This window comes from Berghia stephanieae, chromosome 8 (genome assembly GCF_034508935.2).
Source record: "Berghia stephanieae isolate SIO BIC M18660-M18661 chromosome 8, UCSD_Bste_1.3, whole genome shotgun sequence".
Classification (NCBI taxonomy): Eukaryota; Metazoa; Mollusca; class Gastropoda; order Nudibranchia; family Aeolidiidae; genus Berghia; species Berghia stephanieae.
In genome coordinates, this window is record NC_088367.1 from 5,383,907 (window position 1) to 5,404,801 (window position 20,895).

Sequence of the window (20,895 nt, forward strand, 5' to 3'; positions counted from 1 at the left end):
AGGTTATATCAGCGCCAGTCAAAAGGAAGAAAATGGGATAGTAAAAAGCTCTAGAATTACAAATAAAGCACCCAAGAAAAAGTAAGACATAGGGGAACTGGGAACAAATAGGGATCAGATGTAGATTCCAAGAGCATACCACCAATGTACTTAGTTTGAGATCACCTATAAGTCTCATCCGGACACAAGCACAAAATCCAACAAAGAGGAATAAACTCAAATGCTTACATTATACATTAAAAACAAATATAATAATACATAACAGAGAGATGATTTACAAGGAAAAAAATATCATCTCCCAAAACAATAACTATGCAATCGACTGTTTCCCTCCCAGCCAGGACTCCGAACAGGGCCAAGTAATCTCATTCCAAGACAAAGACAGAAAGCATGTTGGAAAACAGACATAGAGGGATAGAAGACACAGTATGTTCCTCCCTGCCCGCTATGGGAGGTAAGGAACCCCACCCAGTCAGAGTGATGAGTGACAGCAACAAAACTTCATTCATTCTACACCGGACACTATTTCACACTAGCTCTCCCATACATTTATACATTAATAATTTAATTCATATTTACATGAAACGTTGACCAAACGAGACATTTTCTAAGTACGATCAGGGGTGAGAATGACTGGTCACAAAAAATGAGGAAATTTTTCATCGTGAAGATCATGACCCATCCATGCGACCATAATCTATAAATTTGAATTTCACTCAAATTTACTGAGATGCGATCCAAAATTTGTCTTGCAGCAATTTCTGACACACCTCGGTGGAATTTCAAAAGTTAAAAGTGTAATTACAACATTTGGTGGTTGTAGTAGGGATGATGATGTGGTGGTGGTTGTAGTAATAGCAGTGGTAGTAGTGTGGATGATTGTGTGGTGGTGGTTGTAGTAGCTGTGGTAGGAATGATGACGTGGTGGTAGTTGTAGTAGTAGTGGTGGTAGGGATGATGTTGTGGTGGTTGTAGTAGTGGTGGTGGTAGGGATGATGGTTTGGTGGTGGTTGTAGTAGTAATGGTGGTAGGGATGACGGTTGTAGTAGTAGTAGTGGTAGGGATGATGATGTGGTGGTGGTTGTAGTAGTGGTAGTAGGGTTGATGATGTGGTGGTGGTTCTAGTACTAGAGGTGGTAGGGATGATGGTGTGGTGGTGGTTGTAGTAGTAGTGATGGTAGGGATGATGGTGTGATGGTGGTGGTAATAGTAGTGGTGGTAGGGATGATGATGTAGTGGTGGTTGTAGTGGTGGTAGTAGGGATGATGATGTGGTGGTGGTTGTAGTAGTAGCTGTGGTAGGAATGATGATGTGGTGGTAGTTGTGGTAGTGGTGCTAGGGATGATGGTGTGGTGGTGGTGGTGGTGGTGGTAGGGGTGATGTGGTAGGGATTGTAGTAGTAGTGGTGGTAGAGATGTTGATGTAGTGATTTTGGTTAGTGTTTTTTTTATTCAGTGATGATAATAGCAATCTGTCAAAAAGGAGGAAAATTTCTCGGTCTATCGATCAAACACAAGCAAAGAAACCTAGTAGTAGTTATTTAGCTTATAAATACAACCCAAGAATCTTTCAAATTTAAAGACATAGTCCAAAGGTAAAAAGAAAAAAGATTAAACTAAGCATTGCTTTGTTCTAATATATCATCTCTATATACCAGATGATTTAATGTGGTTGCGAAAGAAAGAAAGAAAGAAAGAAAGAGAGAAAGAGAGAAAGAGAGAAAGAGAGAAAGAGAGAGAGAGAGAGAGAGAGAGAGAGAGAGAGAGAGAGAGAGAGAGAGAGAGAGGAGAGAGAGAGAGAGAGAGGAGAGGAGAGAGAGAGAGAGAGAGAGAGAGAGAGAGAGAGAGAGAGAGAGAGAGAGAGAGAGAGAGAGAGAGAGAGAGAGGAGAGAGAGAGAGAGAGAGAGAGAGAGAGAGAGAGAGAGAGAGAGAGAGAGAGAGAGAGAGAGAGAGAGAGAGAGAGAGAGAGAGAGAGAGAGAGAGAGAGAGAGAGAGAGAGAGAGGAGAGAGAGAGAGAGAGAGAGGAGAGAGAGAGAGAGAGAGAGAGAGAGGAGAGAGAGAGAGAAGAGAGAGAGAGAGAGAGAGAGAGAGAGAGAGAGAGAGAGAGAGAGAGAGAGAGAGAGAGAGAGAGAGAGAGAGAGAGAGAGAGAGAGAGAGAGAGAGAGAGAGAGAGAGAGAGAGAGAGAAAATCTATTTAAAAAGCGTCGACTGGTCCCTTCCTTACCTCTTCTTTCTGCCTCCTCCGTTCATCCTTCTTCTTCTGCCTGTCGGGGTCCCTGAGAGACTTGAGCCATTTACTACTCCAAGTCCCACTGTCATTGAGATCCTCACAATCCCCTTCCTCTCCAGCAGCCATTTGGCCTACTCCTCCCAGATGCTGTACAGAGGAAGGCAAGAAGGAAGGGATAACAAATAGGTTTTAACTCACTCAATCCAAGAGATTTTCGCTACTTTTCAAAATTGGAAAAAAATGTATTAACAATGAACATGTAGATAGATAATTATATTCAGCTACCATTAACATGTAAAAATTAAAAGACATTAGTTTTGATACAACGCCTATAATTTGTCTCAGAAAAATTTAATAAATAGGCATGGGGTAAAAGTTTAAAAGTAATCCCTGGTAAATAATGGATATAGTCGGTGTTAGTGTTGAGTGAGTTAAAACTATCCCCCATCCATCAAATCCAATGAATACTTCACACATACTCCCTCAACCCGCACTCCTCCCAGGTGCTGTACAGATGAAGGCAAGAAGGAAGGGATATAAAAAAATTGTTTTTAAAACTATCCCGCATCCATCAAATCCAATGAATTTAGATACTTTACACATAGTCCCTCACCCCGCACTCCTCCCAGATGCTGTACAGATGAAGGCAAGAAGGAAGTGATTTTAAAAAATGTTTTTAAAACTATCCCCCGTCCATCAAATCCAATTAATTTAAATACTTCACACACACTTTCCCTCATCCCAAATTTTTCAGGTTTCGTGTACACCATTTACAGGATCATCATCATCATCATCATCATCATTATTGCTTTTTTCATCCAGCTATTTCGATTGAGTGTATTAATCTCTTTTTTTCTATGCCGTGGACAAATCTAACCAGGACAAGATATACAATAGAAAACTTATTCAAAAGTCGACAGTTGAAGGGTGAGACTTACCAAGGGTAGCGTTTGAAAGTGGTGGATTGGGGTCGGAGAAAACGCCATATGGTCGTAAGATTGCACTGAAATAAAGAGAGATAAAGGGTCAGGTATAAAGTTAGTGGCCAGGGGTTTTTCGTCCAACAGACCAATTTTCAAGTTCAGAATAAGATGGGAAATATCAATGAATAAATCTTAAAAGGAAAAAAGAAAAGAAAAGGACAACTCCAGAAACATAAATGAGAAAATGTTTAAGAAGAAAAAAGAAAAGAACGAAAGAATTTAATAAATAGTTTTTGATAATTAGTAAGTCTTAGAGAAGGGAGAATGAATATCTATATTAAAAATTAATAAGTACTCGTATATGAAGCTACAATAAAGAATCATAGAAAGCAGGTCATGAAGCCTGGGTATAAATTGATGATCATCACTAATCTGTATTTAAATTTTTCATACAATTAAGACCATGAATGGATGAGATGGATGGATGAAAAGATCTCACCGTACTCAGATGTAAAATGAGTACCTGGCTGTTAACAGTGTTGTCCATGTCGAAAAAAATTGTAACAGGCATCATGTCTCTCATTCTACATGTTACAGGTTGCTGTTGGTTAGGGACCCTTTGCAAAGCGCTTTGAGCACGTTTAGTGGATATTGCGCTATATTTTTAAAAATCTGAAAGCTCAAGATATGCTGGACAGACAAATCTTACCAGGTATATTGGACCACTAATCTGTGGCAAGAACCTGGATAGATGATAGTTAATGAATGAGTGTACGGATGATGTGAGTGGAGTGACAATGAACAACCATCTAATGGCCGCCACCTTACCTAATGGTGATATCCTGGACCTGTCCAGGTCGGTGATGGGACTAGATGTTCTGTGGTGGGCCAGGGAGCTGGAAGGGTTCCGCCAGCGGCGCTGGTTGAAAGATCGACGTTTTCTCTCCAGCTTGGTGGAGGAGGGCAAGCCTGAATCATACGTCCCCTCGCTGTTGTCTTCGGATGCGGAATTGCTGCGCACTGTGGTGGAAAGATCATCACAAGGGAATTGAATATGTAAAATAAAGAGGTGATTGATTGTCATAAGAAACTATGAATAGAGAGAGTTCATGCGCCTCTCTCTCTCTCTCTCTCTCTCTCTCTCTCTCTCTCTCTCTCTCTCTCTCTCTCTCTCTCTCTCTCTCTCTCTCTCTCTCTCCCTCCCCCCCTTTAACAACACCATTCTCACATTCGTCTTTAGTGATTCTTTCATTCATCATGTTTTGTTGATCAAGGTGAAACCCAAAACTTCCACAACTATCTATTTTCATTTATCAAATTGAGGCTTCCATTCCATTTCCTATTTCCTATTGTTATTCATCTCTCTGTGAGGAGACATAAATAATATGAAATTGAATGTAAGCTTCAATTTTATTACAAGAACAGATCAAATGAACTTTCAGGTTTCCCCTATATGTTTTGTTTATTCATCATAACAATACCACTACCACATTATCTCATTCATCTGTAGTGTTTCATTCATCCTGTTTTGTTGATAAAGGGGAAACCTGAAACGTTTATTTGAGATATTTGTACCTTTACACTTTTATAATTTGTATATCCTTTAATTTACATTATGTAATTATTCTTACAGCCTACAATATTATTACACTATATATACCTATTACCAAATTTTACTTTACCACATTATATTTACATATATTATGTTTATGTATGTATCACTGTCGGCATTTTATACGTCTGTACAAAAATTTCCTTTTGGATGAATAAAGTACATTATTATTATTATTATTATTATTATTATTATTATTATTATTATTATTATTATTATTATTATTATTATTATTATTATTATGATATGTTCTTGTAATATAATTGAAGCTTTTATTCAATTTCATATTATTCATTTCTTGCAGCTTCGAGCAGCAACATTTACATTGTGAGGAGACAGCAAATTAGGTCTAAGGTAACGTGTCCACAAACCTCTTGCAGACAGTTTCCCAGCATGTGGCAAATTCTTCCACTTGTTAGAGGAACCACCAGGACTTGAGTAGATGGCAGCTTGTTGTTGATGTTGTTGTTGTTGCTGCAGTTGTTGCTGCTGTTGCTGTTTGTCGTGCCTGTGCTTGGATTTCCGTCTGTGAGGTCCTGTTCGCTTGGAAAACTTTTGCTTCTCCTGACGTTCTAAGGATGAACAGTCAGAATCTTCTGATTCGATCCGTTCTGGGGAGACCAAAAAGATTTTTTTTTTTTTTCAAATCCTTGAATTTTTTATGGTGCAATGTCCACTAAAGATTTGGTAAGCCAAAAAAATCCTCCAGAATAATCAAATTACTCATTTTGATATACTCATGTTTTTGTAATTCAGTAATATCACTGTTTTCTGAACATTTTGAAGTTTTATTTCATCGATTTATCGAAATGTTCATGAGATGTTGAGATTTGAAGTCGGCAAACAGGAGAGTTGTCCAATTGAGAAAAAAATGTATTTCATTTAGGAGGAGAGTATTTACCATAAATATATTTATTTTATGATTTAATCATGAAATAATAGTATTCATGATAAATATTCTCCAAAGTACTTTCAACATTGCAAATAAGAGGGTTTAGGTTTTGTGCGGCTATGTGGTCTTGTGGTATGACACTCGCCTTCGGATCGGAAGGTCCTGGGTTCGAGCCTTGCGTTCGGCGCATAGTTGAGTCCTTGGAAAAGGCTCTTTACTCACATTCTCTCACCGTACTCGGGTGAAAAATGAGTACCTGGCTGCTAACAGCGTTGTCTTTGTCCGAAAAATGTAACATCGCCTAACAGGCGTCATGTCCCATCCTAAATGTTAAATGTTGCTGTTGACCAGGGACCCCTTGTAAAGCGCTTTGAGCACATTTTAGTGGATATTGCGCTATATAAAAGCTCAATTATTTTTATTTTAATGAAATACGATGGCAAAATAAAAAGTCAAATTTCCACATCTGAGTCGCTAATCATGACATTTTTGTATTTCTCCTGAAAATACTTGAATGCGCATTCCTTCCGGTTTGGTCTTGTTTTTGTTTTTTTGTTTAAAAGTTTTTTAACATTCCAAGATTTTTCGTCTACAACAAAACAGGACCTACCAAAATTTCTCTGTCGTCTATCTGGAATTTAGTAATGTATTGATCTTTTTATTGTTTTGTTGTTGTTGGCTGAAGAAGGGTTTGGAGCCCGAAACGTTCCCCATTTGGTATTTTGTTCTTTTTTTTTTTTTTTAAGCTGTTATAATCATTTTGGATAATGACTGTTTTTTTATTTGTTTGTTTTGTTCTGTATTATTTTTGTTTGTTTTTTTGTTTTGTTTTTTTTTTTTTGGGGGGGGGGGGGGGGGGGGTTTCAGGGTTATTTGTGGGGTTTTATTCTTTTTTCGGGGGGGGGGGGGGGGGGGGGAAGAGAGGTGATGCTCATTGTTCGTCATTGTTTTCTGCTTCTCTTGTTAATGTCAGTCAATATATTGACAGGTCCATCCATCCATACCTTTAATTTTAGACGATGGTTTTACAGACGTAACCCTGTGCAGATGACCAGGTGGGAGGGCATCGTCCACTGTCTGATAGTCGCTGTCCCCAGGTATTGGAGGGGGCACTGCATCCTGTAGTGAAAGATGAAAACAATTTTCTTATAAATAATACACGATTCATATAGTCCTGGCATCCAGGCACTTTTTTTTTTTTTTAAGTAAAAAATTTTTTTTAATTGCAAACTATTCCCATCAAAATACTGTTTCAAGGATAAGATTTATTTGTAAAGCGCTTTGAGCACATTTAGTGGAAATTGCGCTATATAAAGCTCAATAAAGCTCAATTATTTGGGTTAAATAAATAATAGGTTGTTTGTTTTTAAGGGTTTTACGGCACATGCATCACATTTAGGTCATATCAGCACCAGTAAAAAGGAAGAAAATTTGATAGTAAAGACATTCTTGATGTACATTTAAAAGAGCTTGAAGAAAAGGTAATACATAGGGGAATTGGTTCAAATGGGGAACAGATGTAGATTCCAAGAACACACTGTCAATGTACTCAGTTAGAGATCACCTAAAAGTCTCCCACAGACACCAGCACAAGATTCCACTAAGAGGAACACACTCAAATGTCTACAAATCGTATGTTAAAAATACAAAAATAACAGCACATAACAGAGAGATGATTTACAAGGAAAAAAATATCATCTCCCAAACCTATAACAATACATTCCATTGTTTCCCTCCCAGCCAAGGACTCCGGCCAGGGTCAGGACAAAATCAATAAAAAAAATTTTTTAATTGAGATTCATATAGCACAATATCCACTAAATGTTCTCAAAGTGCTTTACAAAGGGTCCCTGGCCAACAGCAACATTTAACATGTAGGACGGGACATAAGGCCTGTTAGGCGATATTACAATTTTTTCGGACAGAGACAACGCTGTTGACGGCCAGGTACTCATTTTACACCTGAGTACGGTGAGAGAAATGTGAGTAAAGAGCCTTCTCCAAGGACTCAACTATGCGCCGAGCAACGAACTCAGGACCTTCCAATCCGAAAGCGGGTGTTTTCTTATAATTTTCTTCTAAATAACACACCATTCATATAGTCCTGGCATCCAGGCACTTTTTTTTTTTTAAGTAAAATTTTTAAAAATTGCAAACTATTCCTATCAAAATACTGTTTCAAGGATAAGATTTATTTGTAAAGCGCTTTGAGCACATTTAGTGGAAATTGCGCTATATAAAGCTCAATAAAGCTCAATTATTTGGGTTAAATAAATAATAGGTTGTTTGTTTTTAAGGGTTTTACAGCACATGCAACACATTTAGGTCATATCAGCACCAGTAAAAAGGAAGAAAATTTTATAGTAAAGACATTCTTGATGTACATTTAAAAGAGCTTGAAGAAAAGGTAATACATAGGGGAATTGGTTCAAATAGTGAACAGATGTAGATTCCAAGAACACACTGTCAATGTACTCAGAGATCACCTAAAAGTCTCACCCTGACACCAGCACAAGATTCCTCTAAGAGGAACACACTCAAATGTTTACAAATCGTATGTTAAAAATACAAAAATAACAGCACATAACAGAGAGATGATTTACAAGGAAAGAAATATCATCTCCCAAAACTATAACAATACTTCCCATTGTTTCCCTCCCAGCCAAGGACTCCGGCCAAGGTCAGGACAAAATCAAAATTATTTTTATTTAATTGAGCTTTATATAGCACAATATCCACTAAATGTGCTCAAAGCGCTTTACAAGGGGTCCCTGGTCAACAGCAACATTTAACATGTAGGACGGGACAGGACGCCTGTTGGGCGATATTACAATTTTTCGGACAAAGACAACGCTGTTAACGGCCAGGTACACATTTTACACCTGAGTACAGTGAGAGAATGTGGGTAAAGAGCCTTTTCCAAGGACTCAACTATGCGCCAGTTGTGAGGCTCGAACCCAGGACCTTCCAATCCGAAAGCGAGTGTCATATCACTAGACCACATTGCCACACAAAATCAAGTCATCTCATCCCAAGACAAAGACCGAAAGCAAGTTGGAAAACAGATATAGTGGGATAGCGACACAGTAAGAAGTGCCTCCCTGCCCACTATGGGAGGTCAGGAACCCCAACCAGCAAACAAAATCTGCCGCCAATCAGCCCAACAGACCTTACCTTGACATGACAGTAGTCGGCAATCTCAATGGCTTCAGGTTTGGCTAATGGAGCCGTCACTTGATCATGCTGGGAAAGTTTTAAAAACAAAAAAAAAGACATTTTTATTATTTTTTCTCTTGTCAACAAATAAATAATAACGTGAAGTTGAATGTAAGATTCAATTTAATTACAAAAACAGATTTAATGTAATTAAATTGAAGCTTACATTCAACTTCTCGTTATTATTTATTTCTTCGAGCTTCGAGCAGCAACATTTACACTCTTATCAACAAAACAAAATACTTAGTATATTGATTGAATATCGGACAGAATAGACTAAAGAATAGACCATAGGCAAGAAATTGATAGATTTGTGTCTTGGTGTGATGCCCACCACCAAGAGCTTAACATAAGCAAGACAAAGGAGCTAGTGATTGACTTTAGGAGAGTGAAGGAACCGATAGAACCGTTAAAATTAAAGGACCAATTCGTCCAGCGAGTTCCTCACTACAAATACCTTGGTGTAACGATTGATGACAGGCTCAAGTGGGATGAACACTTGAAAATAATTAGGCATAAGATGTGCAGACGTACATATTTTTTATCGAAACTCTCTCAGTTTAGAATAGATAAAACCCTCTGCACATTATTTTATAGAGCAGTAATCGAAAGTGTTTTGTCATTTTGTATAACAGCTTGGGGAGGCAATTGCTTAGCAGTGGAAAGGAACAAAATAAATTCAAATATTAAAAAATCCATTAAACGCTATATAAATGATGTTGACGATGTAGATCTTTTATACGAGAAATTTTGTATAAATAAAATAACTAAAATATTAAATGACCAGTATCATCCACTAAGACCATCAATTATTATGTCAGAAAGAAGTGGTCGCCCTTTCTCTATTTCAACTAAAACAGAGAGAAACCGAAAATCTTTTCTGCCGTCCAGTATTAGGCTTTATAACAACAAGCAATAATCATTTTATATAATTATTTCTCATTTTTACTTTTTAAAAATATAAATATTAATTTATTAATTTATTTGTTTTGCAATCTTTTCAATTTTCAATTTATAGTGACAGTTTTAACTATTTACAGTGTTGAAATTATTCATATTATAAAGCGCAGCTCTGGTTATAGAGCTGCTCCTTTTTTATATATATACATCCTATTTCCATTGTATTTTTATCTTATGTGTAAATTATAACACGTCTGTACAAAAAATTTCCTTTTTGGGATGCAATAAAGTATTATTATTATTATTATTATTATTATTATTATTATTATTATTATTATTATTATTATATTATTATTATTATATTATTATTATTATTATTATTATTATTATTATTATGTCTGAAAGAAATAAAGGAAATTGTTTCAACTTCATCTCTTTTTTTTTTTCTAAGAACTTTCTATGGCAAATCACTAACCTGAGACTGCGACATGCTTCTGATATTTGGCACATACTTCTTCCTGTCGTACTCCTGAGTCACGCTGGTGGACGAGTACAAACCGTACCTCTCCTGGTTTGAGTGGTGATTGGAGTCCGGCCAACCTGCATGGTGGTACAAACAACAAAGTCAAACTTCCTTTCTCAACTGAGAACTGAACATCAGACTATCCAGCTACCCTGACTGGTAAACACCCCCAAACTTTACACTAAAAATGGACAATTGAAACGATTCTAGTCTAATACCCGTTATTTTACATGGGAAATTCCTACAAAAATTTGATTATTCATTGCAGTGAGAACAATTTCCAAAACAAAAATGAATACAGTCAATAAAATAAGTAATAAAAAGTATTTGATTGACATTCCAATAGTGATAAAATCCTAGTGTCGAGGCCTACGATTGGTTGGTCATTTTCTTGGAATCGTACGATTGAGTAGTTACTGTACGTGTATTTACCCTGTGTGTGTAGGAAAAATATCCATTTAAAGTCTTATTGTTAAATAAATAAACAGAATTTAATTTTTATGAGACGTCAAGGAATATAAGACTTTTTCAGTTGATATTTTTCCTACAAGCACAAAGCAGCTGAAATATAATAATAATAATAATAATAATAATAATAATAATAATAATAATAATAATAATAATAATAATAATAATAATAATAATAATAATAATAATAATAATAATAATAATAATAATAATAATAATAATTAATAATAATCTTTATTGTCCAAATTAAGGCAATTCATGTGAGGTAAACAATGCTCAGTTTGGTTCATGGTATGAACATCAACACATTTACAAATACAGACACAGCCATACACGAACATACACGCACATACATACATACATACATACATACATACATACATACATACATACATACATACATACATACATACATACATACATACATACATACATACATACATACATACATATATACATACATACATACATACACACAGACACACAGACAGACAGATAGAACGATACGATATATTTGCTGGGATAGCAGATAACCATATTATAAATATAGTGTCTTATATTAAGAAGAAGATGGCAATGATTGTGATGATGATGATGATGATGATGATGATGATGATGATGATGATAACGACGGCGGCAATGTCGATGATGATGATTCACGACACTGCTTCTCGTTATTTTCATTGGTTGTCTCATTTTTCCACAGAAGATTTGTTAATTAATTTTATGGCGGTTGGAATGAAGGTTGTCTTATGTCGATTTGTCCTACATTTTGCTTCTAGATACCGTCTTCCGGAGCGCAGAAGTTGGAATTTTCCGCTCAGCGGATGCCTCTTTTCGTTGATAATGTTAAATGATTTCTTCTCAACTGCATTAATATAAGTTGTGTCAAGGCTTCTAAGGTCGGTGTTAATTATTTTTGAAGCCTCTCTGAGGGTTCTATGTAGTTTGGATTTTTCTTTTGTTCCACAGCTTCCATACCACGTTGTGATGCCAAACGAAACGATACTCAATATTAATGACTTGTAGATTTGTATCATGGTATTTCTGTTCACATTGAAAGACCTTAATTTTCTGAGTATATACAAGCACTGGTTACATTTTTTGATGACATTGTTGGTGTGCGATTCAAATCTTAGACTGTTATCTATAATTACACCAAGGTATTTAAACGTTTCAACAGTTTCAACCGCCTGATTGTTAATTTTTGTTATTTGTCTTGCTCTTTTTCCTATTTTTCTGTGATCAAACAGTTGTTCCTTTGTTTTTGTTACATTGAGCTCTAGACAGTTATCGGCACACCATTTGCTGAATTTACTAACTTGCTCAGTGTATTTAAATTCGGAGACGGAATCATTGAGCAGGCCGAGTATAGCGGTGTCATCAGCATACTTGATGAGTTGGCAGTTATCAAAGCTAGCCACACAATCGTTTGTATAGAGGATGTAAAGTAGAGGTGAGCTTACACACCCTTGTGGGCATCCGTTTGAAAGAGTTTTTACTGATGATATATTTGAGCCTACTCTGACAGAAAATACTCGAGTGGACGATTCCAAGAAAATGATGGAACCAATTGTAGGCCTCGACACTAGGATTTTATCATATTGGAATGTCAATCAAATACTTTTTATTATAATATTTAAAGAATTATAAAGGGTAATTTAAAAAAGCCATACAATGTTGTTTGTTGATTATAGCCATGTACAGCCCCCTGCCATTCTTCATTGGCCACCTCAGTTTTAATATCACATTATCCAATTTGCCTCAACATTGACAAGACATTCTTTTTCAGAATGGCCCCGCAGACCTTTCAATATAATTAGATGGACTAAAATGGCCTTCAACTTGACCCCCCCCCCCCCCCCCCCCCTAAAAAAGGCTTAAACTTAGACCTAAGTCTCCTCTGACTACAAACCACACTCTGATGAGAGCAAATGGCACGCGTGTAAACAGTAGCTGGATATAAAGTTTAAACACAACGAATTAATACAAAAACATTGTTCATATGTGAATGTGTTAATAGTCTCTGTCATCACAGTCCGTTTTCTCTATGATAATTCTATAACGACCGAGTATAATAATAATAATAATAATAATAATAATAATAATAATAATAATAATAATAATAATAATAATAATAATAATAATAATAATAATAATAATAATAATAATAATAATAATAATAATAATAATGCTGCAAACTTATATAGCGTTATAACTCCGAGACACCAGACTATAAACGCGCTAAGAGTATAATAAAAATAAATTAATTTTTTAATGACTACTTAGAAAACATCTGCATAATCTATAGTCAAATTATGAGTTACTGAATACATTTTGTTTTGTTTTTTAATTCATAACATTTACATTATTATTTCAACAAAACATTAAAAAAGTTATTTTAACATAAATATTTATACCAACAAGGATGTTACTGAAATCATTAAAGTCCTTTCTGGATTTCTCAACAAACAAACAAAAATAGAAGTAAATCGTGCCAGAATCACTTGTGGGCATTTCATGTCAAAACCATAAAAAAAAAAAAAAACATTCCAATGTTTCGTGTAGATTATTTTTTTTTAAAACACACAACATGCTGTTAGCATTGGTAGGGCATTGGTAGGGTAAAGGTATGAGGCGATGTGGGGACGAAGAAAGGCTTGTGGAAAAAACATCAATTACAAAATTGTGCTATTTAAAAAAAAAAAAAAAAACAAATCATTTAATCATAAAAATAGCAAAGCAAAGGTTTAAAAAAAGAAAAAAAAAAAAAAAAAAAAAAAAAAAAAAAAGAAAGAAACATTTGTGTCATAAATATTTCATCATAGAGAAAACCAAATACCATGTAGATGCTCAAGCAAGACTTGTTCACATATGACATGATTAAGCAAATATATATTTTTTTTTCCTCTTGAAAGCCAAATGACACATGCCTGGTAAACCAACACTCAAATATATATAATAAAATCGGCTTAATAAAATTTACAATTTCTGAAAAAGGTAGTGTAAATGTTGCTGCTCGAAGCTCGAAGAAATAAATAATAACGCGAAGTTGAATGTAAGCTTCAATTTAATTACAAAAACAGATCAAATGAACGTTTCGGGTTTCCCCTTTATCAACAAAACAGGATGATTGAAACACCACAGATTCATCATTCAACTTCGCGTTATTATTTATTTGTATAAAGGTACAGGCAATGACACTGGCATGACGTAAACATTCAATACTAAACACTTGTTGCCACGAGTATCTAATCAAATAAGTAAGGTATTTTTTTTAATGACTCTTTTTCAAAAGGTGACAGATATTCTTTTTTCTTTTCTTTTTTTTTTTCATGCTAACCACTAATTTAGAACGGTTTATAACAAATAAATATAAAAACCCTAATCTGCAAAGGAAAAAAATCTGACTTTGGCCACTTTTTTTTCATCTAACTGGAATTATAATAACTCATTTTTTTCTATAGTTAGTACAAAGCACCTATAGAATAGATGCATAATATATTTAAACGTGACTTAATTTTTCTTGCAGATTTTAGTGATGATCTGGAAATTGTATTTTCAGGTCTTATTCGATATACGTTAACTTTGACAACCAATGCAACGATCGTATCAGAATAAGTGTTGGGATTCTAACAGGTCACAATGTACATGTAGGCATTGAATTGGGTCTGGTGATGAATGGGAGGAGAAATGTGCTGGTTCTTTCTTGATGCTGGGAAATGTCAACAATGGTGATGGCGATGCAATCAGCAAAACATGGCAACAACAAATAATTCATTCTACAAAGATAATGACATGGAGTCGACCGCCCGCCTGTTTTTGTCAATCTACCTGGCAGGCAGGCAGAGAGTCCAGATTTATCTAATGAAGGCAAACAAGGGTTGAGGGAACTGAAGATTTTAAATAAAATAATAAAATACGTCATCAAGCCTCATAACTCATAACCAACACCTACACTATATTCTTCTCTCCCTTCCCCCTTCCCCTCTATAAGGCTCTTCCTTCCATAATGTTTTGTTTGGGGTTTGTTTTTCTTTTGTTTTTTGTGAGGGAGGGATGGGGGTGGTTGCTGGATTTTATTTATTTTTAAAATTAGTCTTGAGATAACACTAATTTTTATAGTTTTAGATTTAAATCTAGAAAAGTAACGGAATTTAAATTAGAAGTCTAAGAAAAAGAATATTGTACACACCAAATGGCGTTGTCAATAAGTCTCTATATCCAGCTCTCCATTGCATTACCTGCCTACCACCTTTATTTTCATAGTTAATTGGACAAGTAATTTGTCCATACAGATTATATGTTTGCTTTCATGTCTTCAACATTTCATTTTGAATAAATATATTTTTTTTAAACGTCAGTCATGTCGTTTTTCCATTATTATTTAAAGGGTTCCTAGTTTTCAGAACATTCTAAAGTAAATTTTCCATACAGATTGCATATTTGCTTTTATGCCTTCAACCTTTCATTTTGAATAAATATATTTTTTTTTAAAGTGTCTGTCATGTCGTTTTTCCATTATTATTTAAAGGGTTCCTAGTTTTCAGACCATTAAAAAGACCTATCCAGTCACAAACAGATGATTCCTCCCACAAAAAAAAATAAAAGTATATGAAAAGATAGCAGACGCATGAAATGAAAACTGAATTATGGACGCATTATTGACTAACCTGGTCCTACAGAATAATGGGATCAGAAATTTTAATGGTGTAAATAAAATGTAAGTCGTTATGAGCCTTGTTGACATTCTATTTTTTTTTTTTTAATAAATAAATAAACAACAACAAAAACAGGGCAAAATTGGTGAACATAAACAATTTGCAATTGAGTAGAGATATAAAAGAGGTAAATCACCATATCTTTCCATTGGTGGTGGAGGTGGTGGATGTAATGATGGGGGAACCGAATGCCATTTCCTAGTTCTGTCGTCATTCAAGGCCCAAGCTAAAAACACACATGAACACATGAACAATGATAGTCATAGCAAAGTGGAGTGAACTCTATGCTGTCTGAGTAATAGAATGGGTTGTCCTTTGAGACACACATCAACAATGATAGGGAGAGAGGACTCCATGCCTTATGAGTAATAGAATGGGTTGTCCTTTGAGGCCTCATCAGTTGATAAAGAAAGACATTTAGGAGAAAATCGAAAGGAAAAAAGAGGTGGAGACCGGCCAACAAGAATATGGACAGACAGTTGTAAGACATTGTCTGTGGACGATCAGCAACAGAAAGCAACAGGAAGGTAATGGAGAGACAGGAATGATGGTGTATTATTTCCAGTCCATCTATGTCTAAGAAATACCACAAGTCATAAGTATGAAGTCCTTTGAAGCCGATGGACCTGCAGTTTATGTGGCATGAAATGGAAGTTATCGATGGCTCGATGGTTGGTGGAAAGGATGTCTTGTTTATCCAAACGTACTTTCTGCCACATCTAATGGGTGGACAACAGAAAAGTTCTGAATGTACACAGATTTGAATAAGGTTCGTTTTGATTGTAAGTTCAGATGCTCCACTTATGGCTCCACTTGATGTTTGAGGATTGATAAAGGTGTGTAACATTATCAAACTCTGATCTCACACTGTCTATGTAATGACAATGGCCAATGGGTTGTACACTTTGGTTTGTCTCCTCCTTTTAGAGTTATATAGTCCTACTATATTAACATTGAAAACAAAATTAAATGGACAGATATTAATGTTATACTGTTTGAATTTCTTTACTAGTCTTTTGGTGTCTTTATCATGTTCAATTTGGTTTCCGACACAACATGGACAGAATATACATAGATAAAAGAAAAAAAGGAACTGGGTACATTATGTAAAATGAAATGATATGTGACTAACAACAAAACTTAATTCAGCAATTTGAGTGTTTTAAAAATCTTTTTATGTGTTTTTATCTTATTTTTTACTTTATTTTCCTATATCATGTTTTTCAGCTTTTTATTTTTTGCTATTTTGTTATAATTCATTTTGGTGTTTTCCTGTTGTTTTGTTGAGGTTTTTTCGTTTGTTTTTTTGGGGGGTTTTTTTAGTGTTTGGCAACATAAACTGAAATGTTTCAAAATTAATAACACAAGAAAAAAATACATCAAAAAGCAAAGTAGTTTGAGTAAAAAGACATAGAATAATTTCTTTTTTGATGTAGAAGGGGGGTGGGGGGGGGGGGGGGGGGGGGAGAGATGTTAATGGGAAACACATCAACACGTGTGAATGGAAAGCAAATACATTTTTTCTTCCTTCAACAACAAATGTTAGTGAGAATGTCATTACGACTGAGTAAAAGAAGATTGGAAAAAAATATACGACAGAGAAAAAGAGGAATAAACAATAGTGGTGGATGATATATATAAATATAAATACATATCAATAAATATAGTCAAAGCTTTTGGGACCATTTGCATGATAGGTAAAGTTATGGCTATAACGAATTAACATAGAACAAAATGATAGGGATGTATTCAAATGTAACAATTATGGAGAGGCAAAGTTGATACAGATACAGATACAGATACATGATAACGATCTATATCTAGGATTGAAATATACATAGAGTATAATGTAATCAGGGCTGCCAACCCTCCACAATTCAAAGGTGGAATCAGAATGTCAGAAAATAGGAATTTTGAGACAAGAAATAGGAATTTTGTCATTTCATTTTGACCACTCACTTGCCAAAATTTATCGCCATTAACTGCCAAAGTTTATCATATAGATAATGCCTCTCAAAATTACCACCAACTACTTTGCCTTCGAACGTATAATGTAAACGTTTCTGCTCAAAGCTTGAAGAAATAAATAATAATGTGAAAATGAATGTAAGATGTGGTGTTTCATTCATCCTGTTTTGTTGATAAAGGGGAAACCAAACATTAATTTGATCTGTTTTTTGTAATTAAATTGAAGCTTACATTCATTTTCACATTATCATTTATTTCTTCGAACATATCAAGAGGGAAAGTCCCAGGTGTGTGAGGGAATGGAATGGGGAAGGGAACGGAAGAGGAGAGCAATTCATTTTTCCTACTTAACTCCCTTTATTCAATGGTTAAAACATTTTATTTACTACTCTCCATCCCTTTCTTTCCCCTTACCCCCTTTCTTATCATTATCATATTTTTTTTTTAAAATCGGAATTCTAAGAGACAATGGCGAAATGGTGGAAATGAATAGAGAAAATCGGAATGACTCCGCCAAAAGAGGAAGGATTGGCAGGTTTGTGTAATACAAATACATACAAAGGCACATCAATCGTTTTAAGCCACTTCATTGGAACAGCAGAAGCTATTCAAGACTTAAATCTAAGTGAGTACAAAGCTGCTAGAAGCTGTGGACTGTACAAGTATTCAACCAAAGTGAATAGAACAGCTTCCAAAAAAAAAAAATATATATATATATATATTATTTAAAATATTTACCACAATGTTTGGGGCAGTCTACATCAATGTTTCAGGCTTAATTTGCCATCTTCAGAGTCCTGAAGATGGCAAATTAAGCCTGAAACATTGATGTAGACTGCCCCAAACATTGTGGTAAATATTTTAAATAATAATTCGCTCCATTACTACATGTCGAGCACTTTTCGTACCATATTTGTATCAAACACGATTCTATATCTATATATATATAGATATACACTTACACACGACATTTCAGTATAAAGCTCTTCATCAAACAATGACATAACTAATTCAGATGGCAAATAAATAACAAAGAAAGTATTGGACTGGAACCCTTCGGGCAGAAGATCAAGGGGAAGGCCACGAGGAACATGGAGAAGAATTAAAGAAGCTGATATACAAAGAAGTGATAAGACATGGAACGAGATAAAAACGTTAGCTTGTGATAGAGAAGGATGGAAACTGTTTGTCTGTGGTCTATACCCTGACCCAGAATGAAAAAGACAATGATGATGATGATGAAATAAACTTTGTCTTTGTCTTTCAGTTTTTGTTTTCTGGGGTGTTACGGCACATGTGACACCATTAAGTCATTTCAGCACCAGTAAAATAGGAAGATGATAGAGGGAAAGTTGTGAATCTGAAGTCAAAAGCACCAAAGGGAAAATGGGATTGGTTCATCAATGGGTTGTCAATCAAATTTTGTTTCATTTTCATTCATGTTGAATACAATAGATTTATTGATAGTGAAGTGTCATGCCAAGCCTAATCCATTTGGCCAACCATTTGCTCCCTAACTAAAAGCAAAGTGAGTTGCATTTAGCAGCAAGAGAATACTTATACCTCGTAACGAGATTATAATATCAAGGAAAAGATGGAAAACTGCCAATTCCATTCCAAAGCTTGAATTATTAAAGATAAATAAAAATTTTAAAAGCAGTAGAGGCAACACCGATGTTTAAGAGTGTAGAGAAACAGAAATGACCCAGTTTACCTACAGCAATGGATTCTCATCACTTTCAGTCATGATTTACGACAGCCTCAAAACATAAATCATTCTTGTATCTTTTTCAAGTCGTGTTTCAGCGAAATTCAAATGAAGTCAGTAAAATTTCCCATCAACGATTACATTTTTTTATCAACCATATAAATCTAAAATTGAAATAGAAATATTTGGATCTTATTTCGATGAGAACAAATATCTGGTAGGGCAACTGGGTCAAGTTAAGTGTTATACTAAGGGTGTGAAAATACAAACAACACAGCAACTTCAAATCGTGTAAAGTTGGCTGACCTCTATTTCAAGAAGGGACATACAAACAAACACAAAAACTCACACACACACACACACACACTGGTGCCTTCAAAGAAATCATCCATCAAACTAAAACAAAAACAAAAACGAAAAACAAAAAACACAACTGCAATAGAAGTCACCTCCTCTCGAATCCTTGATTCTTCTTTCTTTCACTTCACTCAAAGTCCTGCCAACCACTGAAGGTTTTCCCCCACCTCTACTTCCTCCACCGACTGTCCCTGATAGGTTACCTCCCCTATCACTCATCACCATTGGAGCTGTTGTCAGTGACTTCCTCGCTGTCCTTATCTCATCCTCCTCATCCTCTGCCTCATCACCGGCTTCAACAGCTTCATCCGCAGCCGCTTTGATACTGCAGGACTTTCTGAAAAATTCTTGCGGGTCTTTCATCATCTCCTGCTTCTGATGCTGGTTTGAAAAATCAGACAAAGTCGCGCCGGAATGCGAAGACGACACCGAGAAAGACGTCGACAAAGGCGGGGGAATCCGGCGAAGACCGAAATTGGACAGCAAATTTCCCCCACTTCTGCTTGTACTGATGCTGCTGCTGAGGGCACCGTGGTGATTACTGGACGTGTTGCTCGTCCCCAGGCTACCCAAACTGCTACTACTGCCAGTCTTTACAAAAGAAGGTGATGAAATACTGGGAGATGTACTCGTTTTGGAAGATGGTGCGAAAGCAGATTTTGACGTCAAGGCCGAGGCCGACGAAGTTGACGTGGCCGCTATTCCGGACATGCCAGGCTTAATAAAATGAGAAAATCGTCTGATGGGGCTGCTACTGTTACTGTTACTGAAAACACTGGGATCGTTGTTGTTTGTTGGAGTGGTGAGATCTATACTGGTCGCAGCGCTGGTGATGTTCCCTAGAGGAGGCATGCTAAGACTGGGCATGATGGGCAAAGATTTGCGGTGCTCCAGCTTACTGGGGCTTTTGGTTACGGTGGAGGAGGAGGGCGTCATAGACGGCCTCGTTTTCATCTTGGAATGCAACGGTGAGCCCGAGGAAATGATAGGCGGGGAGGATGGAGGTGGTGGTGATGATTTGAGTGGTGATGATGTTTGAGGAGATGCTGGATGGTGGGGGTTTCGTGGTTGTTGATTGGACGGATCACAGGCAGCGTGAATAAGATTAAAATAAGTTTTACATATACATTTCTTTCTTAGATAAGTGTGATGAACAAACAATTGATACATGAGGTACTCAAGGGACAAAATATAAAAAACTCTTTTAAGTTAAAAGTTTGGAAATATGAATGTTAAACACAACTCATAAATAAAAGTTCACACCACATGATAATTAATGCTTAATGCTCGATGTAGTATCTACCACTAATAGGCATATTGTAGTTTTAGCAGTTTTTGTTAAAAATTAAGAAGCAAGCTTGAAGAAGACCAAAAAAAA

The 20,895-nt window shown here is 35.7% G+C and overlaps 1 protein-coding gene across 6 annotated transcripts in view; it reads right to left on the reverse strand.

Moving 5' to 3' along the window:
• Positions 1 to 20,895, reverse strand: part of LOC144978066 (rho GTPase-activating protein 190-like) — a 96,006-nt gene that overhangs the window by 24,550 nt on the left and 50,561 nt on the right. For 2 of the 6 annotated variants that reach the window (XM_078923583.1, XM_078923582.1), the window contains exons 17-24: positions 19,610 to 20,563; positions 10,248 to 10,372; positions 8,831 to 8,899; positions 6,661 to 6,775; positions 5,136 to 5,375; positions 3,981 to 4,172; positions 3,168 to 3,232; positions 2,224 to 2,376 (exon numbers count right to left, since the gene is read on the reverse strand). In XM_078923583.1, the coding sequence (XP_078779709.1) occupies positions 2,224 to 2,376; positions 3,168 to 3,232; positions 3,981 to 4,172; positions 5,136 to 5,375; positions 6,661 to 6,775; positions 8,831 to 8,899; positions 10,248 to 10,372; positions 19,610 to 20,563 (1,913 nt within the window). Of the gene's footprint in view, positions 1 to 2,223; positions 2,377 to 3,167; positions 3,233 to 3,980; positions 4,173 to 5,135; positions 5,376 to 6,660; positions 6,776 to 8,830; positions 8,900 to 10,247; positions 10,373 to 15,620; positions 15,711 to 19,609; positions 20,564 to 20,895 lie in introns of all 6 variants that reach the window. The other 4 variants (XM_078923585.1, XM_078923584.1, XM_078923587.1 and 1 more) reach the window with 2 other exon arrangements.